The 25969-nt window shown below is 45.3% G+C and overlaps 1 protein-coding gene and 1 pseudogene across 3 annotated transcripts in view; one reads left to right on the forward strand and one right to left on the reverse strand.

Annotated features, from left to right (window-relative positions):
* LOC308628143 (uncharacterized protein) overlaps positions 1 to 25969 on the reverse strand; it is a 57807-nt gene that overhangs the window by 9510 nt on the left and 22328 nt on the right. The window contains exon 2 of one of the 2 annotated variants that reach the window (XM_081254807.1): positions 4651 to 4893. In XM_081254807.1, the coding sequence (XP_081110933.1) occupies positions 4879 to 4893 (15 nt within the window). In that variant the 3' untranslated portion in view covers positions 4651 to 4878. Of the gene's footprint in view, positions 1 to 4650; positions 4894 to 6358; positions 7077 to 25969 lie in introns of those variants that run through there. The other variant, XM_081254806.1, reaches the window with a different exon arrangement.
* Positions 7358 to 9346, forward strand: LOC308628142 (putative ATP-dependent RNA helicase DDX28; annotated as a pseudogene). The gene has a single exon. The product of its transcript is annotated as a putative ATP-dependent RNA helicase DDX28 (transcript).

Here is a 25969-nt window from a genome sequence, read left to right on the forward strand (position 1 = left end):
TTGCTATATGGTCGGTACACGTATGGTAACCCTAATCTTAATTTTTCCATTCACCCCACCATTCCTTTTAGATAAGCATAGTTTATTTTCTAAGTCTGTGAGTGTCTTTCTCTGTGGAAATATATTCATTTGTGTCAGTTGTTAGATAACGCCTATAAGTGGTATCATAGGATATGTCTTTTGCTTTCCGACTTACCTCATGTTCTGTGATTATCTACAGGATCAACTATGGTGCCTCAAAGAGCAGTGTTTCATTGTTTTCCATGGCGAATATTCCATTTTGTACATGGACCACTCCTTCTTTTTCCACTCATCTGGTGACGGACATTTTGGTTACCTCCATGTCTTGGTTATTGTGAAAATTCCTGTAGTGCGGTTGTTGAAGCCTGTGCCTTCTCGACTCTGGACTTCTCAGGTGAGAGGCTCAGCAGTGGGCCTGCTGAATGGAATGGTGGCTCAATTTTTACGTTTAAACGCAGCTCCTTTCTCTTCTCATTATTTGCTGTTACCACTTTACATCTCACCAGAAGCTAGAGGGTACAGTGTTCTCTAAAACCCCTTCAGCATTTATTGCTTGTAGACTTTTTGCTGATGGTAGTTGACATGTGTGAGTTGAAAATTTTTGGAGGTTAGACTTGCATGAGTCTTAATAATTCCTGATGTTGAGCTTTTATCCATTTTCCTCTTTTTTGAAAATGAGTAAAACTTACCCCTCCATACTATCTCCTTGAAAATATGCCAGTTTTGAATTTTTTTGGCCACTCCCTACCTCCGCACAATTGTTTAGGGCAGGTGTCCTTTACAGCCCTGAGTCCTTGTGAATGTTAAGTGACCATTAGCTGTGGGTTTAAAGTTGCTCTTGTGGGAAACAGCCACAAGGCAGCAGCATTTCTACATTTCCAACTCTGGGTTTTTGGGCAACAGAGCTTTCCTGGAAATCGTGTTAGTAAGCTGCAAATTAGAGTGGAATGTGCCAGCGAAAAGCCCCAAGAGTTTATATCTCCTAAATTATTGTTTGTTTTTTAAATTTAATTTTTATTATCAGAGCAAATTTGATAAAAATGTAGATTCTCCTAGGTGTACAGTCTCCAGTTCATCCTATCAATGTATCTGTCTATTCCTCTTTGGATCCTTTCCCGTGTATGTTATTATAGAGTGTTGAGTAGACCTCTCTTCGTATTCCATAGGTATTGTGTGATTATATATTTCATATGTATTAGTACATGTCTGTTAACCCCCATATCCTAATTCATACATTCCTTACACCTTTCCATTTGGTTAAACATAATTTGGTTTTCTGAATCTATGTGTGTCCTTCTCTTGGAAATTATTTCATGGGTATCAATTTTTAGGTCACACCTATAAGTGATGTCATAGGATGTCTGTCTTTCGGTTTCTTTCTTACTTCAAGTTGGGTGATTATCTGTAGATCCTTCTATAGTGGTGCCAACGGCACTGTTCCATGCTTTTTCATGGCTAATATTCCATTGTGTACATGGACGACTTCTTGGTGCATTTTCTGTTGATAGACATTTTGGTTTCTTCCAGGTCTTGGGATGGTACATGTTGCTGCAGTGCAGGATTGCCAGCCTGTGTCTTTTTGATTCTGGTCTACTCAGGTGATAGGCCCATGAGTGGGCCTACCGGATCACATGGTAACTCCATTTTTACCCTTAAACGCACCTCCATTCTGTTCTCACTACTGGCTGTTACCAGGTTACATCACACCAGCAGCTAAAGGGTACAGAGTTCTCTAAAACCCCTTCAGCATTTATTCTTTGTAGACTTTTTTTTGCTGATGATCATCCTGAAGGCTGTGAGGTGAAAGTCTTTGTACACTGGATTTGCATGGCTTTATTAATTCCTGATGTTCAGCCTTTTTCCATTCCCGTTTTTTTAACAAAAAAAGACAGGAAAAGAAACAGAAGCCAAATGTGCATAAATTATGCCTCTTGAAACTGTCGGTTTGAAATATGGACGTCTTTTGAATTTTTTGTTCGATATATGACCCCAGGATTTGTTTTCAGGGCAGGTGTCATTTACAGGCCTGTAATGATTTGGAATATCCACTGACCATTAGCGCTGGGATTAAAGCTGCTGTTGTGTGAAACGGCCACAAGGTGGCAGCAGTTCTCCCTTACCAAATCTGGTTACTAGGGCAACAGAGCCTCAATGGAAGTCGTGTTCTAGATTGGAATTTAGAATGGAATGTGCCAGGAGAAAGCCCCTCAAGTTTGTCTCACTACTTCTTGTTCGTGTTTTTAATTTAATTTTTTATTTTTTATTACAGCAAGTTTGATTACAACGTTTGGCTTGTTGTAGGTGTGCAAGATATGGTTCTTTTACACATAAACATATGTCTATTCTTCCTGGGATCCTTATCCCATGTACGTTATGACAGAATGTTGAGTAGTCTTCTCTTGGTATTCCGTAGGTCTTTGGTGATTATATATTTCACCTGTGTTTGTATACGTCTGTTAACCCCAATATCCTAATGTATCCAATCCTTACACCTTTCCATTGGTGAACCATAAATTTGTTTAATGAATCTCTGATAGCCCTTCTCTGTGGGAATATCTTCACTGGTATCAATTTTTAGGTAACACCTATAAGTGATATCATAGGATATGTGTCTTTCTCTTTCTGACTTACTCCAGGTTGTGTGATTACATCTAGAATCATCTGTGGTGCTGCACAGGGCAATGTGTCCTTTTTTGTTCCTTGGCTAATATTTTGTCTGTACTTGTACCAGTTCTTCTTTGTCCACTCATCTGTTGCTGGACTTTTTGGTTACTTCCATATCTTGGCTATCGTAATACTGTGCAGTGCACATTTGCCTTCCTGTGCCTTTCCAATTCTGTCTTCTTTGGTTACAGGTCCAGGAATGGGCCTGGTGAATGATATTGTAGCTCAATGTGTACCTTTTAAAGGCATCTCCATTCTGTTCTCATTAGTGGATCTTTCAAGGGTACGTCCAACTGAAAGTTGAGGTTATGCATTTCTCCACAAACACTTCAGCATTTATTGTTTATAGGTTTCTTGCTGATGGTTATTCTGAGGTGTACCAGCTGAAACCTCTTTGTAGCTGAATTTGTGTGTGTCTCATAATCCGTTGAAATTAAGCTTTAAGGCATGTCCATTTTATTTTTCAAACTGTGATTACAGCTTAGCTCTTCAAAGTCTTTTCTTAAAGTATGAGTCACATTTTGCAATTTTTTGGCCATTACCTCCCTCAAGGCATTTTGTGGGCAGGTCTCATTTACAGCCATGCAGTAGTTGTTCACATGAAGTGACCATTAGCACAGGTTTTAAGCTGCTTTTGCAGGTAACGGCCAGAGTGTGGCAGCCTTTCTACGTTCCCCATGCTGGTACTAGGGAAACAGACCTTCCTGCCAGTGGTGTTCCTCGGTTATAAATTAGAGAGAAATGTGCCCGCATAAACTCCCAATTGCTTCTGTCTCCTTACTTATATTTCATTTTAAATTTAAATTATACTTTTTATTGGAGTAATATTCCATTGTGTACATGGACCACTGCTTCTTGGTGCACTCCTCTGTTGATGGACATTTTCGTTGCTTCCAAGTGTTGGCTATGGTAAGTATTGCTGGAGTGCAGAATTGCCTGTCTGTGAGGTTTTGATTCTCATTTGCTCAGGTGACAGGTCCAGCAGTGGGTATGATTGATTGCCTGGTAGTGCAATGTTTCCCTTTTCAAAGCACCTCCATTGTGTTTTCATTAGTGGCTCTTACCACGTCCCCCTTAGAACGGAGGGTACACACTTCTCCACAATCGCTTCAGCATTTATTGCTTGCAGCATTTTGTTAATGGCCATTCTAACTGCTGTGAGCTGATAGGTTTTTGTAATTTGGGTTTGCATGTCTTTATAAATTCCTAAAACTCATCATTTTTCCAAGCTTTTTTTGTTTGTGTTTTTAAAAAAAGGAGAAAAAAGTATGCATACGATAAACCTTTTCAAATTGTCCTCTTGGAAGGTTGCCCTCTTTTCAATTTCTTATTCAATTTTCGACCCCAGGATTATTTTGGTGGACAGGTGTCATTACAGAACTGGCAAGATTGGTGAATAGTTAGTGACCATTAGCAGTGGGTTTAAAGCTGCTGTTGTGTGAAACGGTCACAAGGAGGCAGCATTTCGCCATTCCCCAATCTGGGTAATAGGGCAGCAGAGCCTTTCTGGAAGTCGTGTTCCTAGGTTGTAAATTAGAATGGAATGTGCCAGGAGAAACCCCCATACGTTTATGTCTCATTACTTCTTGTTGGTTGTCTTAATTTTTGTAATCGGGGTAATTATTAGAATATTGTTTGCCCTAGCTGTACACAATCTGGCTCATTTGTACATTATATATATCTATTTATATACAGATCATCTGCCCATGCAAAATATTACACAGTGTTCCGTAGACCTCCCTTGCTATATGGTCGGTCTTTGTGACACATGTATATAATATGTATTGGTATATGTAACACTGACCTTAATTTATCCATTCCTCCCACCTTTCCTTTTAGATAAGTATAGTTTTTTCCTACATCTGTGAGTGTCTTTCTCTGTGGAAATATTTTCCTGTGTGTCAGTTATCAGATAACGCCTATAAGTAATATCATAGGATATAGGTCTTTTGATTTCCAACTTACCTCATGTTCCATGATTATCTCTATGCTCATCTGTGGTGCCTCAAAGAGCAGTGTTTCATTGTTCTCCATAGTGAATATTCCACTGTGTACATGGACCTCTTCTTCTTTATCCATTCACCTGTTGATGGACATTTTGGTTGCTTCACCATCTTGGCTATTGTGAATAAGGCCGCAGTGCAACTGATACAGCCTGTGTGTTCCCGATTCTGGACTTCTCAGGTGAGAGGCCTAGCGGTGGGCCTGCTGCGTCGAATGGAAAACGTAGGGAGTAACCAGGCAACGTCAGTGACCATGGCAGCCCTGGGAAAAACATTACCATGTGACACTAACATTCCCAGGAGCCTACATTTGTTTCCACAATAGGTAAACCTTTCTCATTTCAAAGTACTATAATGTGAAATATGCATCTCAGTCAGAACTAGAGGTTACTCAATGTCTGCTGTGATCGGAGGAAAAGAGAAGGGCCTTACACAGTATCTAAAGCAATGACACGAAGAAACTAGGGGCCACGGGCAGAGACACACAGGCTCAGACAGGCTCCAACCTCTATGACATGCTGAGGAGATTCACTTTGTAAGGGCTCGAGCACGAGAAAGCAGCCACTAACCAGCTACGCTGTCTCAACTATGTGGAGAAAGTCAATGTAAATGCTTACCTATGTATTATTCTTTTCTGATCGTTCTTTCAGCGTATCCCTTCTGGCTTTGTGCAAAGCGATTCTTCGTTTTGTACCTGAAAAATGAGTGGCACATGTAAATGGATGAAACTTGTCAGAGCAGACATCCAAGGAGCTCTTCAGCTAACGAACGAGGAGCTCCGAGTTCTGGGAAAGAATCGTAAAAGTAGTGTAGAATCACAATATCTTAGAGCATCCTTTATATGAAATCCCCTCTTGCATATCACCAGTCACTGGTCATCAGCCTATACATGAACTTTGCAGTGACAGAAAACCCAGCACTGTCTAGACAGGTCTAGGCACTTCTAGTTGCTACAGCAGTCTATATCAAATTCAGAATCGGACTCCCTGTCACGCATCAGTCCCAGTCTGCCTTCTGCAATGGTACACCCCATGGCACACCTCATCTCTTTTCCATCTGGCACATTTCCCAAACACATGAGGACAATTTTGTTCTTCCTAAAGCTCTCTTCTCCCACGTCACCCTCCTAAATCACTCCTTCCTTCCTGTGTTTATGACTTTGAGGATCCCCCAAGGTTTTCTCATCCCAAGGCCGTGACAAGCAATGGCATCAGTGTGCCTGCTACAGATTCTGGGAAAGGGGCAGGGCCACACAAGGGTCTGGCAAATGTGACTGACAACCTGAAGGGAGAGTACATGTGAGAACCTCGGCCTCTCTTCAGTCCTCAGCCTCTATCCAAGGTTTCTCCATAGCACGCTATTGACATTTTGGGCCAGATAATTCTTTTGGGGTGGTGGGGAGGGCTGTCCTATGCCTTGTACGATATGTAGTAGCATCCTGGCCACTACCCACTCGATGTCTGCAGCACCGTCCCACCCGCCCCCACACCCCGGATGTGACAAAGAAAACTGTCTCCAGCCATTGTCAAACGTTCTGGAGGACGGGTGATGGCAAAATCACCCTCACTCAAGAGCCACTGCTCTTTCCAATGACTCTGTTCACCCATGAGGACTCAAAACCCTCTCCTCTGCTGGCTTAGCATCCAACTCTCCAGAACGTCTATCGTGTATCAAAATGCTATTTGAAATTTGATAGTATTTATCTCTGTAACGGTATCTGATGAAAGTAAAACTCTTTCGCCAGATGTTAAGAACCTCCCAGGTGATTAATCCACGTTTACCTTATCTCCTACCCAAGACACTGGAAATTACAGAAATGATCGGACACCCATTTTCGGTATCCGTTCAGGAAGTACCTGTTGTCTAAGGCTTTTTGGCAACCTGAACAACTGAATTAAAGTAAAATATTCTGCCTGACCGCGGCTTTGTGAGACAAGACACAAACCTGTAGCAGGACCCTCCTCTCTGCTGTTTACGGAATTGAGGTATCTGACTGGAAAGCCGTTGGAGGTGAACTACCCAAGAAAGCAGTGGGTTCAGGATGAGAATTTGGAAAGGGTGACAAGGGAGGGGAGAATGAACCTCAGCTGAAAAGAAAGGGGAAAAGTACCAAGAGATGAGTTCTCTTGACTGAAGAGAAGATACGCTGAAAGCCATCAGCTTGCCCTCGGGGCCCTCAGCTCTCTGGGGAGCTCTAAGGGAAGGGTGAGCCTGGACCTACGACTCCGGACTCCTGGTCTCGGCCCCCAGGCCTGACCCATTCACTCAGACTCTCAATAAATACTTGTATTCAAAGACCTTACACGGGGACCACATCTGGGAAAACATCGCCGCACCCTCATCATAAGTCACAGGGGGAGACCCGAACTGGCCAAGCCATGACAGGAGCTGTGAGGGCGACAAAAGAGCACGGCAGGGATCGGACATCGGATCGCCAGAAGCCCTCCGCCCTCCTGGTTCGTAATGCCAGGGCCCCATCGCCGCGTATCGCCGGACCCCGGTCCTGCCTCCGTCGCGCACCCTTCCCCAAGGTTGGCGGGGGGTCTGGAGTCACCATCCCCGGTTCGGACCTACACACCTCGCCGCTGCTGAGCTCTACAGATCCCGCGCCTTCCACACAGTTCGCCGAGTCCGCGGGCCTTACTGAGCCGCGCCGGCCACCGTCCGCGAGGCCTTGGCGCGCCGGTGACGTCACTGTCGTGCGCCTCTCCCGCAACAAGGGGTGTATGGCTCTGGCACGGCGGCTGCGGCTGTTGTCGCTCGCGGCTCGGTTGCTTCTGGCGCCTCGCCGGGACCTGACGGTCCGCGGTCCCAACGAGCCCCTGCCCGTGGTGCGCATCCCGCGGGCTCTACAGCGGCAGCAGGAAGAGCGGCATAGCGGCCAGCGTAGCCCCCCCGCGGCCGATGCTGCCGCGTCCTGGGCTGACGCTGATGTCAGTGCGGCGACCCGACTTGAACCAGCCGGCTCACCTCACGCTAGGCTCTTGGAACCCGTGCCACTCTCTTCGTGGGGCTGGAGGAATCGGTGCACCCACGCGGACCATCTCCATCGAGTGCGCGCAACGTGAGGCTCCAGCGCTGCGGAACCTTTCGCCCAAGGGCAGCTGCACTGAATTGTGTCTGGAACTCCCGTTCTGAGCGCGCTACAGGAGGCTGCTCCCGAAGTTGTTCGGCCCACAAACGTGCAGTCGAGTACCATTCCCCCACTTCTTCGCGGCCGCCACATTCTCTGCGCCGCAGAAACCGGCAGTGGCAAAACTCTCAGCTACATGCTACCTCTCCTTCAACGGCTGTTGGGCCAGCCAAGCCTGCACCCCTGTCGTATCCCTGCTCCTCGAGGCCTCGTTCTTGTGCCTTCTCGAGAATTAGCCGAACTGGTGCGTGCCGTGGCCCAGGCCTTGGGCAGCTCCTTGGACCTCCAGGTGCGGGAGTTAGGGGGAGGCCATGGCATGAAGAGAATCAGGCTGCAACTGTCCAAACAACCTCCAGCAGATATTCTGGTGGCCACTCCGGGGGCTCAGTGGAAGGCCCTGAAAACTCAACTGATCAGCCTGGAGCAGCTCTCCTTCTTGGTGTTGGATGATGCAGACATGCTGTTGGATGAAATCTTCCTGGAACTGGTGGATTACATCTTGGAGGGGAGCCATATAGCAGAAGGCTCAGCTGACATAAAAGACCCCTTCAGTCCCAAAGCTCAGTTAGTGCTGGTGGGTGCCACATTTCCCGAAGGTATAGGCCAGCTGCTGAGTAAAGTTGCCAGCTTAGACTCTCTAATCCCCGTTACCAGTGACAAGCTCCACTGCATCATGCCTCACGTCAGACAGACGTTCATGAGGCCGAAGGGAACAGAGAAGGTGACTGGGTTGGTGCAGATCCTCAGGCAGCATGACAGAGCATATAGGACTGGCCCCGCAGGAACTATTCTTCTGTTCTGTAATTGCTACAGCGCTGTGAACTGGCTGGGGTATATATTCTGGATGACCACAAAATCCAACACTTAAGACTGCAGGGACAAATGCCAGCCTCAATGAGAGCAGGCATCTTCCAGTCCTTCCAGAAGGGCTCCCGAGACATTCTTCTCTGCACAGACATCGCCTCTCGGGGCCTGGACAGCACCCAGGTGGAGCTAGTCATCAATTATGATTTCCCTCTCACCCTGCAAGACTACATCCACAGAGCAGGGAGGGTGGGCCGGGTGGGGATCGAGGTGCCAGTCACTGTCATCAGCTTTGTGACCCATCCCTGGGACGTGAGCCTGGCTCAGAAGATTGAACTGGCAGCTCGCCAGAGGAGAAGCCTTCCAGGACTGGGGTCCTCAGTGAGAGAGCCTTTGCACCAGCAAACCTTATTGCAGCAGGCTTATATATGATGCCATAACAGGGACCTTTCCCTCTGTGCTGGATGGGTGAGCACACTTGTCAGTAGGGTGCTCTGGGCTGCCTAGTCACCTTCTGAAGACCCGGGCTGCTGTCTGGCTTCAAAAGGTAAGTTGCTGGCCAACACTTGAGGGTGAACTACTGAGCTTGGCTCTCTGTAGTCTTTCACGTGAAGAATAATGTCGATCTTGGCTCTGTATTATGTCATGGTTTCTAACAATAAGCGATGTTTCTATGGGTGCCCCTTAATAACAGTTTCCACTGGGGCAGAATTCAGTAGACCCTGAGAAGCTTCACACTCCAAACTACCACACTTAGGACGAAGGCTCTTTCAATTGATGTTTTAGTTTAAATTTTGTTTCCTGCCCCCAAACATCCATTAAGCCTCCAGGAGAAGGAAAAGGGGATGTGACTAGCAATAAAGAGAAATTTTCTTCACAAGAAATTTTCTTGGCCATGGCAAGCTTAGGCACTTTTGGTGAAATCTCTCTGGGAAGTACTGGCAGAGGAATCAAAGGCAAACTGACACAGAAATATTGCTTGGTGTGCATTTCCAGGCTCTGCCTTCTTTCTCATCTCTTGGTGGCAGGTGGAGGAAGAGAAGAAAAGGTTAAACTTTTTTATAAACCAGCAGAATAAGCTTATAACATCCTCTCACTATTTCTGCATAGGTTCTAGTCTCTGCAGCATTATATAAGCTTTGCCCAAAGTAATGAACTGTTGAAAGTCAAATGTAATACTTCACCAAACAACTTAAAAATGCTTGCGCACTGGAAAGGGTTAAGTTGCAGAGAACACAAATGGACCCAGAGCAACCTTTGCCGAAAGAGAATATTGTGCTAAATGTACAGTCATAGCTCTTTTCCATATGAAGAAACAGTCAGAAGGATAAAAGAACTTGGTCAAAATCACACAAGTCAGTAGGAAAGAATCTGGTTTGTCTGTCCTCAGGGTTGTGTTCTTTAACCACCAGGCTAGCTTTTCTCAAATCTGATTCATGCATAGAATAACTACACACCTCTGCTTGCCTTGAATATTCCCTGTTTATACATATGCCTGCTGCAGTTTTTAATATTGCCCACTTTGACTCCCAAAAGCAACCGAGAATACACAATAATTTGGTCTGTCTATACATGGACCACTGTGGTGGGACTGCCCAGGAAGCTTATGAAAAGTGCAGCTTCCTGAGCCCTACTCCAGATCTAGATAAGTTTTCTGAGGGTTGGCTCAAGAATCCAGGTACAAGGCTTTTTAAGTGGTTTGGTGGAACCCCCCAGGTGATTCTCTCGCTCTTAAGTTAATAAACCGTTTATTCTGCCTCCCCCAGTTGCCCAGCCAGGTCCTGTTAAGGTAGGAGTCCCCACACCACATCAGAGGGATGCTCCCAGCCAAGTAATCTCCGGAGCCTCGGAGATTCTGAATGGTCTCATGCTGGCCCACCTGCCGTGACAAACCTCCGCCAGAGCAAGCATTCCCCTTCACATTTTACCTTCTACCACTCCCAAAGGCAGTCTGCTCCAATGAGGCCTGACTTCGTCTGTCCTAACGGGCACCCACTGATTCAAGCAGTTTAGGGATAGAAGGTGCTGTGGTTCTCAACCAGGGTGGCCCAACCTCTAAAAGGGTAGTCCAAGCAGTCTCTACCTCCTGGGCACATCCCCTCTGCAACAGCCCCAGTAAACGAAGGTCCCATCTTTGCTTTTTCAAGGTCGGCAACAGGGAGTCCCCTCCTAAAGAAGGTTCTCTCTCATTGCCACACTATCAAAAGCTGCCCCAAATGTGGTTCCTTCCTGTGGGCCTGATCAGGCTAAGGGCAGAGTTGTCTCTTTCCTTCTCTGAGTCGGACCAAGTTGTCTTACTAACCCCTCTTCACAGTGTTGACCATGATTTTCACGGGGGCTGCTGCTGAGCCTTTATCTCATCCTTTCATGGTGGAGAGAGAGAGGATTATAATGATTTTTACTTCTAGGGGAGAGGGGAGTGTAATGATTGTCATTTTGTATTATGTCCTTTTGTCATGAATTTGTTTTGAATTTCATATTAAAATGGGCCCACCATTCCCACTTTGTGAGGTCATTCAGCACCCTCATTTTGCACCTTTAACATCTCTCTCAGTATCACTTGGAAATGTTTGAAACGGCATGAGCTCGTCCTCACATTCCTATCAGCTGTAAATCCGGAGCCCCGACATGAACGTAACCAATGAGCAGAACCCCTCTCCACTAGCTGTGTAACACTGGGTAGGCTCCTTAACATCTTGGTTTTTCTAAGCCCTCAGGTGTAAAAATGTGAGGGTTCTATGAATTTATATTTGGGGCAGGACAAGGTCGAGAAGAGTGTGTCTTTGCTTGTATTCTTCCAAACTGGAATGTCTTCCCTCTCTTCCCCATGGGTCCAAATCTCACTTGTCCTTCAGGCCCACTGCCAAGGAGCCTTCCCTGATTCCAGTCCACACAATTCTCTGCCTCTCAGGGTCAGTGCCATACAACCTAGCTGTCTCTTAACGTTAATCTTGCCTCTCAAGCCAGTTTTAGAATGTGGGTCTCTCTTGCCCTCCTGGGGCCCCTGGGGCTGTACCAGCCCACCTGCATGCCCCACGTGGGGTGTCTACTAGACTAGGGCATGGGTGGGGAGGCCCAGGTGTGAGGGGCCAGGCAGAGTACCTTTGCCTCCACCCTGCTCTCCTCCACAAAACTGCCCCTCCTCCTGAAGCCTGACCGCAAGTCACAGGTTCCTTATTATGACCTCACTGGGTAGTGATGACCTCACAGGCCTTCTCACAGTTTCCATGGCAGCATAACTATGGAAACGTGCTGCCCTCAGAGAAACTTCCCTACCAGTTCTCCACCAGATACCAATCTCTTTGGTTGTCTGAGAGAGAATGTCTGACCGGATCGTCTATATTTACTCAAACCTGTGCTCTGTTCCCTGGCTGGGCAGTGCAGCAGGTACACCGAGACCGGGCATCTGTAGAAGAGGCATGGTGTACACACAACCTCACCTGGCTGCCACATGTTCCTGTGGGGCTTGCCCACTACGTAAACCTCAGCGCTTTCCCAGCTGTAAGTAATACCAGTGACCTGGGACACCTTCAGGGTCCCACAGTGCTCACTGCTGAGGACAAGTGAAAGGTCATCCCTGAACTAGTGTTCAGGAAGCTTCTGATCTTTATAAATGTTGCCTTCCGCTTTGGGCTACAGGATGCTTCCATTCAGACCCTTTCCTGATTGGCCTCTTAGCAAAAGGCAAGTGCGTTTTTGTTGGCAGATGGTAAACGGAGCAGTTTGAGGAAGAGGGCCACTCTTGAACCGCACCTTCAAACCCAGGCGCCTCTGTGCTGTCCTGTACACATCTATATCGGTCCCCTCAGACACATCCCATACTGAGCTGCTGAGTACTAGGGGAGAGGGTGGTGCCCTATTCATGGAAAGACCGGAAGAACCAAGGGGGGTGATGAAGCGCTAGTGAGACTGGAGGGCTGAGCAGATGGTGTCCCAGGAGGCTGGGTGGATGTGAGCCTACACTTGGTACCCAGAACCCGGTTCTGAGTCTCCTGATCACTCTGCCTCAGTACTTGGCCTTGTTCTAATCTAGATAAAAGTATCAGAGGGCTAGAGTTCAGTGTGGTTGTAACAGGCATTATAAATGGGGCCCAAGAGGGGTTGCCAAGGTGGGAGGGGTCCTTAACCAATTTATATTAGGTTATCTTTTTCCAAAACTTGAAAGACGTTTCCATTAAAGCCTCAGAAGTGACACACTGCAAGAAATGTTTTCTCTGTTGTGGAAGGGAGAGATGGAGAGGATCATGATTGCAATTTCTTTTGGGTTCTACTGTTTTCCCTGGCAACGGTGAAGAGACTGCCTCACCTGATGCAGCCGTAGGCTCTAGGAATTGCTTTTGCAGCCAGTGTCCCTTCTCTAGGGACTCATAGAGGTGATGGGCCAAGTCTGTGTTTGGGATGTCAAGTAGATTAAAGGTCTTCAGCCAGAAACTGGGAGAGACATGAGAGAGGGAAATTCTGGCAGGAGACTGTGTACAGCAGAAGTGACTGATCAGTTCTGATTTTCTTTGCAGCAGCTGTGGCTCCCATTTCTCCCCCTAAACCTGGTCACTACCATGTCCTTAACCGAGGGTGTGGAGAAACGCAGTTGGGCCGGCATGGGGAGACATACTGCCTGGTTGGTGGCTACCGGGCCTACAGGGATGCTCCTTTGGCCATGCCAGCAAAGGAGGAAGCCGAGAAGCCAGTCCCCAGATGTGCTCCCGAGAGAAAGCACACTCCGGAAGAGTCGGACGAAGATCTCGGTTGCTCCAGACCCAAAATCCGGCGATTGTAGCATGGTGCCAGGAGGCGGACTCCACAGAATCTTGCTGGCTGAACCATTCTGAAGACAGGGCAATGGTTTAACTGCCTAAGACAGCGAATGCCTCTTCCTGCAGTGACCCCTCCCGCCCCCCCCCCACTGCCCACTACCACAGATTAGAACCTGCGTCGTTCTGTCTGAGCCTTCCTCAGCCAGGAGCCTCCCTGCACACTAAATGGCCATAAGCCAGGAGCCTCAGAAAGTGAGGTTTGAAATGAGAGTCTGCCCTGAACATCCCAGGGCAGAAGCTGGCCTGGAAGAAAACCTGGCATTCCTCTGCTCAATCCTCACGGGCCCCTTTGTGAGCTGGAGAAAGTGAAGTCTGCACTCTGCGAGCCGAGGAGGATGCAGGAGCAGAGACAGGGTGCAGAGAAGCCTTAGCAGTCTACCACATGGGCTCCTGCCCTGAGCCATTGTCAGCGGCCACCACCACAAACCAGTGGGGAGCTGGGCTTTTTGAAACTGAAAGCAGCAATCTGTGGCTTCGCAAAGAGCCTCCTGCCTGGGGTCTCAGGAGGCAGGACAGAGAGGCCCAGGAAGCCCTGCTCCCTGAAGCAAGAACAGGATGGAGAGTCAAGCAGCACGCACCCCGCCCCGAAGTTCACATGCTCCTTTATTGCCAGCCCTTTCTGTCCCCAGTGGGGTCCCTTACTGCTCAATAAAATGTTTTTCTGTAACAGATTTGTAGGGTCGCCAGTGCTCAGACTTAGGTCACTACCCCTGTGCTAGGCACTCCTGCCACCTGGGAAAGATTCCAAAGGTGGAACAGCTCCAGGGGGTGCCAGGGATCAGAGCAAAAACTTGAGAGGCTGGGGATGCAGGAGTTTGGGCACAGTCCCTAAATCATCTCAGTGGTTGAGCTGCTGTGAGAAGGCACATCCCCAGTGTGCGTGTGTGTGTGTGTGTGTGTGTGTGTGTTGGGGGGAGGGGGTCCCTAGAGGAGGCAGCTAGAGGGAGGGCCTGAGGCTGGAAATGGGGAATGGCGTGCGGCCTCTGAGCAAGCACAGGCACTTAGCCCTTGAGGTTTCTGGGAAAGCTAGAGCCACAAGGGCCATGAGATAAGGCAAGTGTAGCAGCAGAACCCAGGTGCCAGGTCTTTCTTCAGAACCTACACTTCTCCACGAGGCCGGGCCTTCCACGCTGAGGTAGGAGGGATCCTGGCCAGAAGGTCAGCCAGCAGCTCTGGGACGAAGGTTGCTGCGGTGGGGGCTCTTCTGCCATGGAAGCGACTTCATTTCCTTCCACACAAATAGCCTACTGACTGAGTTCCTGCTCTGTTGAGTAAAAGGGTGTTGACTCTCCCCAGAAGGTTGTTCAGTTCACATCCCAAAAGTCCCTCTATTCAGGCCCTGGGGAGGTGTAGCAGCTCCTGAGGGCGCTCTCCTGAGGCTGGCTGACAGAAGTGGGGGAGGTTCCTGATAGTTCCCAGGTGCTGGTTCAAGTCCCCAGAGAATGGTCATGCAGGTTGGGGAGTCAAGTAGGAGGAGAGAGAAGATTGGGGGCAGAGGGCCCCTTCCTGAATCCAGAGCTCACATGGTTACCCCCCCCCCATTTCCAGAAATTATCTCTTCCCCCACACCAGCCTCCATGGCCCAGTACCGGGAAACCGGGAGCCCAGAGCACTTGTGGCCACAGAGACCCTCGCACGCAGCCCTCGGGGTGGGCGGGGCCGGCTGCAGGCAGATGGGGACGAGGTGTGCTCCCGGGAGGCCACGGGCTGCAGGTGGCCCTCTGAGAGAAGCACCCCATTTTGGACAGGAAGTTTAGAGGCGGGGGAGAGCACCCTAGGGCGCCCCCTCGGAGCAGTGGGTGTGGGAAGAGGGGCGGGGGCGGAGGGAACCCGCGATGGGAGGCGAGTGGGCTCTCAGCAGAGGCCAGCTTAGCCCGCGGGAACTGCCTCTGAGCAGGGGGCGGGAGGGCAGTGCCCCCTGTGGCTGCCGGGCTTCCCGGATCCGGATCGCGGCTCTCCGCACACGGCTCGCAGGGTCCTGTGACTCTGTATCCCTTCCCTCACCCCGCCCCCCTCGCGAGGCCGCGCCGCTGGGTGGCCTGTGTCGACGGGCAGAACCCCATAGCCCGCCCCTCTCAGACCCGCCTCTGCCCGCCTGCCTTGCCCTGCGCAGCTTGCGGCCCGGGGGCCTCGAAGGTCCCCGTGCACGCAGCCAGCGGCCTCTGCTGTGCCTGCTGCTCCTGCTGGGTCTGCTGCTGTGATCGGTAACCCTCGTGCAGACCACGCTGGGCACCTCCAGCACCCCAAGTCCGCGGGAGCGCACGCGGGCCCTGATGCGGGACTTCCCGCTTGTGGAAGGGTGGCTGCAGTGTGTGCGGGCTGCTGGGGGCCTAGCCTGGCCCTGGGCAGGGGAGGAGGTCCGGAGCATGTAGCGCTAGTGGGGAGGCTCCCTCACACCACCCCTGGATGTCCTCTCCATCGTCTATGGATGCCCTTCCCCTTCTCTGTCATCCCCTCCCTGGTGAGAAACCCTCAGCCCAGGCCTCAGCTGCTCCTAGTATAGTCTGTGTGACAGTGTGAGGTGGGGGACCCCCAGGCTGGCCCAGGCCAGGCAATGTGTCCTGCCCGATCCCAAGACCTAAGGAGCCCACCCATTTGCCTTGACCTCCCTCCAGCCACAACAACATGCCCCTGGTCCACAATGGGCTATATAGCATGGTAATCTGCTCAATTTCAGCCATGGCTAGACCAGCTTGGACAGGCTGAAAGATGGTCTCGTGGGTGGCCAGGTACCAAAGGGACACATAAGGTGCCACCATGGCTGCTGGGGAATGTGGGGCAGTTTGGGGGCCACAGAGACCACAGGTTAGTCACATTGGAACGAAGTTACCATAGTGACCTAGAAAGTGCCATGCCATGGATGCTGGGGGCTACAGGGGTCACAGTGAGCCCACCTGACGGGCTTCCAAGTACCACAGAAAAAGCAACGCATTACATGTGACTTCTGGGCACAGTAAGTGCTGTGCCAGCTGAGGAGGCTATGAGAAGCCCAAGGAGTTCCAAAGCCCAAACTAAGCCCTGGCCTTCCCTCAGTTCTGGTCAGCCTACGTCCCATGCCAGACCCACGAACGGGATGCTGTGCGCCTCATCCTGGAACAAATTGACCTCATCCGCCTCATGTGTGCCTCCTATTCTGAGCTGGAGCTTGTGACCTCAGTTAAAGGTAGACGGGGGACTTCCCTGGTAGTCTAGAGGTTAAGACTCCACGCTTCAACTGCAGGAGGGGCGGGTTTGATTCCCGGTGGGGGAACTAAGAGCCCTTATGCTGCGTGGCATGGCCAAAAAAAAAGGTAAACAGACTGGTGGTAGTGGGTGTTAGGGACTTCAGTAAGCTACCCCTGCCTCTGAAAATGATCATCTGACCTATGTGCCCCCAGCTCTCAACAATACCCGGAAGTTGGCTTGCCTTACTGGTGTGGAGGGCGGGCACTCACTGGACAGTAGCCTCTCCATCTTGCGTACCTTCTATGCGCTGGGTGTGCGCTACGTGACACTCACCCACACCTGCTACATGCCCTGGTGAGCACCTGAATATATTCAGGAAAAAACGCATTCGCCCTTTTTGGCCAACCAAACAAGCGGGCAATGCAAATCAACACTGCAAAGAAGTCTCACTAGGCATCGGTCAAAAGGGCCATGCTGAAAAAGTGTAAAAACCAGAAATGCAGGGCAAGTCAAGGAGAAAAGGGAGCTTTTTTACGCTGATGGGCGTGATATAAATTGCCAACGGCCACTCTCGAAAATTGTATGGTGTTTCCTAAAACATCTAAAAAACAGAGCTACAGAGCACAGGGCACTTCCACTCATGGGCTTATATCTTGAGAAAACCAAAAATCGACAGGACACAGGCACCCCAAATTTTAGGGCTGCTGTGTTCACAAAATCCTCGACTCGGGTACACCTTAAGTATCTCATGAAAGAGAAAAATGGATAAACAAGTTGTAGTACTTATGTACAACGGAATATCACTCAGCCATGAAATCAATGTCCTAAGGCTAGTAGCAGCATAATGAGTGGATTTAGGTACGATGATTCTAAGAGAAATACGTCACACAGATAAAGAAACTTATCATAAGATATCAGTTATAGACGGAATGTAAAAATCGCTATATGAACTAAATTACAAAACAGAACAGAGTCACATATTTAGAAAACACACTTATGGCTGCTTAAGGGGAAAGGTGAGGTGGGGTGATGCATAAAACAACAGTTTGAAATTAGCACAGATACCGTTCCATCAACCAAATATATAATAGAGAAGACATACTCATTGCTCAGTGAACTGGACTCAACACACCTTATTCACCACAGAAGAATATATCTGCGTAGTAAGAATCTTAAAAAGTATTTATTGATATTTCTCGGTAAGTGAATATAGTGGGTGTAAAGAGGCACAAACATAGCATTGAAAATCAGCTAAATCCCATTATAAATACAAATTACAAAAAAAAGCAAAGATAGTGAAAGAGAGAGAAATTCTTACAAAATTCGTTCAGTGGCTGTGATGCAACCTGGATTGACCACATCTAGACCCACAGCTGGAAGAGACATAAGGCTGGACACTCTTGGGGGCGACCGGATTGGTGAGGTTGCGTGAGCAAATGCAGACCCTTTAAAGTAATACTGCGTGCTACCCATTCCATGGGTCAGAAATCTCCAGGTTCAAGGGAATCTTCCTACAGCTAAAAAATGCATGGGAAACCCAGAGGATGGTACACCATATGATCGGGAAACGTTTCTAAAATGCACCTCATTTTTCATCTCGTGGTGCTCGGGTTCGCCATTCCAGCTGCTTTACCAACAATCTCCCCACTTGGAGAATCAGCACCTTTAACCTCCAGTTTCGTACAGTTTGCAATTTGTCCAGAGGTTGAACGGGTAGAGGGGGAACCAATGAGAGATCACCTCTAGGTGTTTGGACAGACACATGTCACTCTAATTTCCAATCAGGAAGAAGAATTAACCGAAGGCTCTGCCTGTCCCCCCGGAACCAGAATAGGGCCTGAAGCAATCCTGCGGTTTGGAGGCCAGCTCCCAAAAAGGCGAGTTGAAAAATGGATCTCAGAGGCACTAAAATTCACAAACCTGCAGGATAATAAATGATAACTTTCGTACCTTATTGAGGTAAGGCAACGAAGAGGATTTGAAAACAAGGCAGAATTGCAGGAAACCGTTTTCAAGAGGTAGATCGGAGTTGCCTTTAAAGCACATGAAAAGCGGCAGAACTTCGACAATGATGCAGTTGGCCAAAATGGGCGTACTTTTTTTTTCCTGAATATATTAAGGAAAAAACGCGTAGGCCCTTTTTGGCCAACCAAGCAAGTGGGCAATGTAAATCAGCACTACAAAGAAGTCTCACTTCGCATCGTTCAAAAGGGGTTTTACCATGTTTGAAATTCCAATATTTTAGCCTGACACGTTTTTGGATTTTAGAAAAAAATATATTTTAAATGAGACAAAAAATCTTTTTTATGACCCAAAAAGACAGCAATAGTTTTATATTTTTATCTATTTCACTTGTACACAAAAGTCTCATGGGGTTTTGTAAAGCAGTCCTGTTGGATGCTGTGCATGGTGCAAATATGGATTAAAGCTTTGGAATCTTAAGCTTCACTCACCTGAAACTTTTAAATTAGGATGCAAGCAATCCTTTCCAACATGTGAACAGAGAAGGACACTGTCTTCATTTTATTTGTCAGGTAATTAATCTGTCTTTTGCCCCAAGGAGAGAAACACCTGGCACTTCTATCAATGTGTTGTACAAAAATCTTTGAACACAGAGTGCAAGCAGAGGCTGATACAAGATGTGAAAGAAAAAAAAAAAGAGAGAGACCCCTGTGGCATTTTCTCCTAACTTATTGCAATCTCCCATTTAAAACGTGGGAATAATCAATCTTCTGAGGAAAAAGGCCCAAGGAAGCTTTTTGCTTTTGTGGAATAATGCAATGCCTAAAGATTTCATGAGGCAAGAAGAATTAATGAGAATGACCATGAGAAATCAAGAAAAGTCAGATCCATGGATGAAGTGATGTTTACCTCTGTGAATCAATGAGAAATAGGAGCAAATGAAAAGAAAGCTGAATACAACATTTTTTGAATAAATGTAACCTTTCAGCTGTCATAGACAAATTAATGCTCACTATGATACAACATATTTAGTTCAGAAAGTTAACTTAAATTTAAAGCTTAACAATTAGATTTATTGAAGAAACGAAAACATATTTGTGGTTTAGAATATATAATGTGTTCTGCAACAGATAAGAAGATTACATAAATAAATAGAAATAAGACTAGAGGAAAATAACAAATTAGATGTTATTAACATTAAAAACTGACACTCATCTAAAGAAAGAGGAGAGACAGAAAGACAGAAGAACTTATATCAAGTATATATTTAAAACTCCTAAATAAGAAGTCTTCAGATGTTAAAAAAAAAAAGTCTTCAATAAGAAGATAATGTAATAGCAAAGATGGGAAAAATATACCAAAAGATATTTCAAGAAAGAGAGTACAGAACGTTAAGTAAACATATCAAAAGATGCTTGGCTTCTTAGTAGTCAATTAAATGCAAAAAAGTCATACCTGGAATTATCACTCCCCAACAAGAAAGTTCAAATGAAAATGACAGGTATTATCAAGTTTGACAAGAATGTGTGTAATCCTTGAATCTCATTCACTGCTGCTGAGGATGAAAAATCATACAAATGTTTTGAAAATATTTAGAAATATCTAAAAAGATAAACAGATGAAAGCTATGAGTCAAAAATTTTACTACTACATGTATATTGAACAATAATTTATACACATACCACCAAAGCTCAAGTTCTAGTATGTATATACCAGTGCAATTCTCAATAGACCCAAACTGAAAATCACTCATATTGTAATACATTTTGGAAAAAATTAATTAATAGTTAAATATTTACACTATGGAATCCTATGCAACAGTGTCAGTGCATGACAACAACAACAGGCAACCATATAGGCATATTCATAAACAACATAAAATTAAAAAACCCAATCCAAAAGTGATTTTACTGTGCCATTACATTTATATAAAATACAAAATACAGGTAAAGTGATCTTTTTGTTAGATACCAGAACAATATTAAACCTTAAGGGGAATCACTAGAATTGGACAAGGGGGGCTCTGAGTATCTGGCAATTTTCTGTGTCTGTATCTAGAAGCTATGTATAGAGTGTATGCAGATTCTGAATTTTCTGAAATTTGTCATTTCCTTACAAACCATGCATATTTTTAGTTGTTTTTTATACATAACAAAAAGTAAAAATGATAGACTAGGGAAGGTAATTATATTAGCACTTTAATATCCATGCTTTTCAAGGTGGAAGTGAAAGGTATTAAATACTTGACATTGTGATTACTTCTTAAAAGTAAGGTGAAAATTTCAGATTAATAAATAAGACATACTTCTTCATATATCATCCTCAAAGAGGAGGGGTAGAAAAGAGTATTATTATTTTTTATTTAATATAGAACAGTTAAAATAGAAAATAATGAAAACAGACTAGGTTTAAAAAAGAGCACACTGGACTTCCCTGGTAGCTCAGTAGGTAAGAATTTGCCTGCCAATGCAGGGGACAGGGGTTCAATCCCTGGTCTGGGAAGATCCCACAGGCTGTAGAGCAACTAAGCCCGTGTGCCACGACTACTTGGCCTGCGTTCTAGAGCCTGCAAGCAACAACTACTGAGCCTGCGTGACACAACTACTGAAGTCCATGCACCTAGAGCCCATACTCCACAAGAAGAGAAACCACAGCAAGGAGAAACCCATGCACCACAATGATGAGTAGCCCCTGCTCGACACAACTAGAGAAACCCTGTGCAGCATCGAAGACCCAACACAACCATAAATAAATAAAATTAAGTATTGTGACTTGTGAGATGACTCACTCATGTGGCTGTAAGTAAGAGGCCTCAGCTCCTTGCCACATGAATCTCTCCTTAGGGCTGCTTGAGTGTCCTCATGACATGGCAGCTGGCTTACCCCAGGATGAGTGATCTAGCAGAAACCAAAGCAGAAGCTCCAATATCTTTTATACCTTTGGAAGCTGCACTTTGTCATTTCTGCAATGTCTTATTAGTTAAAACATCAGCCCTTTTCAACTGTGAGGAGGCACACAGGTGCATGATGACTGGGAGATAATTAGGGTATGATTAGGGCCTTCTTGGAGGCTGGCTACCAAGGTGGCTGACTCACCGAACACTGAATTTTGTTTTCTTCACTGATGGAGAGAAAATGGTGAGTGAATCTCATTGGTGTTCTTTGAGATGTACCAAAGCTAGCTCTTGCTCTCACCCCCAGCTGTGTGGCTGAGAGGGTCTTGGTGCTCCAGCCGGGTGTCAGGCCTGTGCCTCTGAGTTGGGAGAGCAGAGTTCAGAATATTGGTCTACCAGAGACCTTGGGCACCTTGTAATATCAAAACGGCGAAAGCATCCCAGAGATATCCGTCTCAATGCTAAGACCCAGCTCCACTCAAAGACCAGTAAGATCCCGTGCTGGACATCCAATGCCAAACAACTAGCAAGACAGGAATGCAGTCCCACCAATTATCAGAGAGGCTGCCTAAAATCATAATAGGTCACAGACACCCCAAAACACAACACCGGATGCGGACCTGCCCAACAGAAAGACAAGATCCAGACAAACCCACCAGAACACAGGCACCAGTCCTCTCCACCAGAAAGCATACACAACCCACTGAACCAACCTTAGCCACTGGGGGCAGACACCAAAAACAACGGGAACTACGAATCTTCAGCCTGCGTAAAGGAGACCCCAAACACCGTCCACAAAGCCAAATGAGAAGACAGAGAAACACAGAGCAGATGAAGGAACAAGGTAAAAACCCACCAGACCAAACAAATGTAGAGGAAATAGGCAGTCTACCTGAAAAAGAATTCAGAGTAATGATACTAAATATGATCCCAAATCTTGGAACTGGAATGGAGAATATACAAGACATGTTTAACAAGGACCTAGAAGAACTAAAGAGCAAACAAACAATGATGAACAACACAGTAAATGGAATTGAAAATTTTCTAGAAGGAAACAATAGCAGAATAACTGAGGCAGAAGAATGGATAAATGACCTGGAAGATAAAATAGTGGAAATAACTACCACAGAGCAGAATAAAGAAAAAAGAATGATAAGAATTGAGGACAATCTGAGACACTTCTGGGACAATGTTAAACACACCAACATTAGAATATAGGGGTCACAGAAGTAGAAGAGAAAAAGAAAGAGACAGAGAAAATATTTGAAGAGATTATAGTTGAAAACTTCGCTAATATGTGAAAGGAAATCGTTAATCAAGTCCAGGAAGTGCAGAGAGTCCCATACAAGATACACCCAAGGAGAAACATGCCAAAACACATATTAATCAAACTATCAAAAATTAAATGCAAAGAAATAATATTAAAAGCAGCAAGGGAAAAACAACAAATAACATACAAGGGAATCCCCATAAGGTTAACAGCTGATCTTTCAGCAGAAACTCTGCAAGCCAGAAGGGACAGGCAGGACATATTTAAAGTGAAGAAACGGGAAAAGCTACAACCAAGATTACTCTACCCAGCAAGGACCTCATTCAGATTCGACAGAGAAATTAAAACCTTTACAGACAAGCAAAATCTAAGAGAATGCAGCACCACCAAACCAGCTTTACAACAAATGCTAAAGGAACTTCTCTAGGCAGGAAACACAAGAGAAGGAAAAGACATACAATAACAAACCCAAAACAATTAAGAAAATGGTAATAAGAACATACATATCAATAATTACCTTAAATGTAAATGGATTAAATGCTCCAACCAAAAGACATAGACTGGCTGAATGGATCTGAAAACACGACCGGTATATATGCGGTCTACAAGAGACCCACTTCAGACCTAGGGACACATAGAGACTGAAAGTGAGGGGATGGAATAAAATATTCCATGCAAATGGAAATCAGAAGAAAGCTAGAGTAGCAATTTTCATATCAGAAAAAAGAAACTTTAAAATAAAGACTATTACAGGAGACAAAGAAAGACACTACATAATCATCAAGGGATCAACCTAAGAAGAAGACTTAACAATTGTACATATTTATGCACCCAATATAGGAGCACCTCCATACATAAGGAAAAGGCTAACGGCCATAAAAGGGGAAATCGAAGGTAACACAATCGTAGTAGGGGACTTTAACACCCCCCTTTCACCAATGAACAGATCATCCAAAATGAAAATAAATAAGGAAACACAAGCTTTAAATGATACATTAAACAAGATGGACTTAATTGATATTTATAGGACATTCCATCCAAAAACAACAGAATACACTCTCAAGTGTTTGAGGAACATTCTTCAGGATAGATCATATCTTGGGTCACAAATCAAGCATTGGTAAATTTAAGAAAATTGAAATTGTATCATGTATTTTTTCCGACAACGCTATCAGAATAGATATCAATTACAGGAAAAAAATCTGTAAAACAATACAACCACATGGACGCTAAACAGTACACTACTTTATTACCAAGAGATCACTGAAGAAATCAAAGAGGAAATTAAAAAATACCTAGAAACAAATGGCAATGAAAACATGACGACCCCAAACCTATGGGATGCAGCAAAAGCAGTTCTAAGAGGGAAGTTTATAGCAATACAATCCTGCCTCACGAAACAAGAAACATCTCAAATAAACAAACTAAACTTACACCTAAAGCAATTAGAGAAAGAAAGAAAAAAAAAACCCAAAGTCAGCAGAGGAAAGAAATCATAACGGTCAGATCAGAAATAAATGAAAAAGAAATGAAGGAAACAGCAAAGATCAAAAAAATTAAAAGCTGATTCTTTGAGAAGATAAACAAAAGTGATAAAACCATTAGCCAGAGTCATCAAGAAAAAAAGGGAGAAGACTCAAATCAATAAAATTACAAATGAAAAAGGAGAAGTAACAACTGACACTGCAGAAATACAAAGAATTATGAGAGGTTACTGCAAGCAACTATATGCCAGTAAAATGGACAACCTGGAAGAAATGGACAAATTCTTAGAAAAGCACAAACTTCCAAGACTGAACCAGGAAGAAATAGAAACTATAAACAAACCAATCCGAAGCACTGAAATTGAGACTGTCATTAAAATCTTCCAACAAACCAAAGCCCAGAAGCAGATGGCTTCAAAGGCAAGTTCTATCAAATATTTAGAGACGAGTTAACACCTAACCTTCTCAAACTCTTCCAAAATATAGCAGAGGGAGGAACACTCCCAAACTTATTCTATGAGACCACCATCTCCCTGATACCAAAACCAGACAAAGATGTCACAAATAATGAAAACTACAGGCCAATATTACTGATGAACATACATGCAAAAATTCTCAGCAAAATACTAGCAAAAAGAATCCAACAGCACATTAAAAGGATCATACACCATAATCAAGCTGGGTTTATCCCAGTGATGCAAGGATTCTTCAATACATGCAAATCAATGTGATACACCATATTAAAAAACCTGAAGGATAAAAACCATATGATCATCTCAATACATGCAGAAAATGCTTTCGACAATATTAAACAGCCATTTATGATAAACCTCTAGAAAGTAGGCACAGAAGGAACTTTCCTCAACATAGTAAAGGCCATATATGACAAACCCACAGTCATCATTGTTCTCAATGGTGAAAAAGTGAAACCATTTCCACTAAGATCAGGAACAAGACAACGTTGCCCACTCTCACCACTATTATTCAACACACTTTTGGAATTTTTACCTACAACAATCAGATAAGAAAAAGAAATAAAAGGAATCCAACTCGGAAAAGAAGAAGTTAAGCTGTCACTGTTTGCCACTAGATGACATGATACTATATATAGAGAATCCTAAAGGTGCTACCAGAAACCTACTAGAGTTAATCAATGAAGTTTGTAAGGCTGCAGGATACAAAATTAATGTACAGATATCCCTTTCATTCCCATACACTAAAGATGAAAAGTCTGAAAGAGAAATTAAGGAAACACTCCCATTTACCCATGCAACAAAAGGAATAAAATACCTAGGAATAAACCTACCTAAGGAGACAAAAGACTTTTACTCAGAAAACTATAAGACACTGATGAAATAAATCAAAGATGACACAAACAGGTGGAGAGATATACCATTTTCTTGGATTGGAAGAATCAACACTGTGAAATGACTATACTACACAAAGCATTCTACAGATTCAATGCAATCCCTATCAAAATACCAATGGCATTTTTCAGAAAACTACAACAAAATATTTCCCAATTTGTATGGAAACACAAAAGACCCCGAACAGCCAAAGCAATCTTGAGAAGAAAAACAGAGCTGGAGTAATCAGAATCCCTGACTTCAGACTATACTACAAAGCTACAGTAATCAACACAGTATGGTACTGGCACAAAAACAGAAATATATATCAATGGAACAGGAGAGAAAGCCCAGAGATAAACCCAGACACATATGGTCACCTTATTTTTGATAAAGGATGCAAGAATATA

The sequence above is a fragment of the Mesoplodon bidens genome (assembly GCF_964165515.1).
Source record: "Mesoplodon bidens genome assembly, chromosome: 14".
In the NCBI taxonomy this organism is placed as follows: Eukaryota; Metazoa; Chordata; class Mammalia; order Artiodactyla; family Ziphiidae; genus Mesoplodon; species Mesoplodon bidens.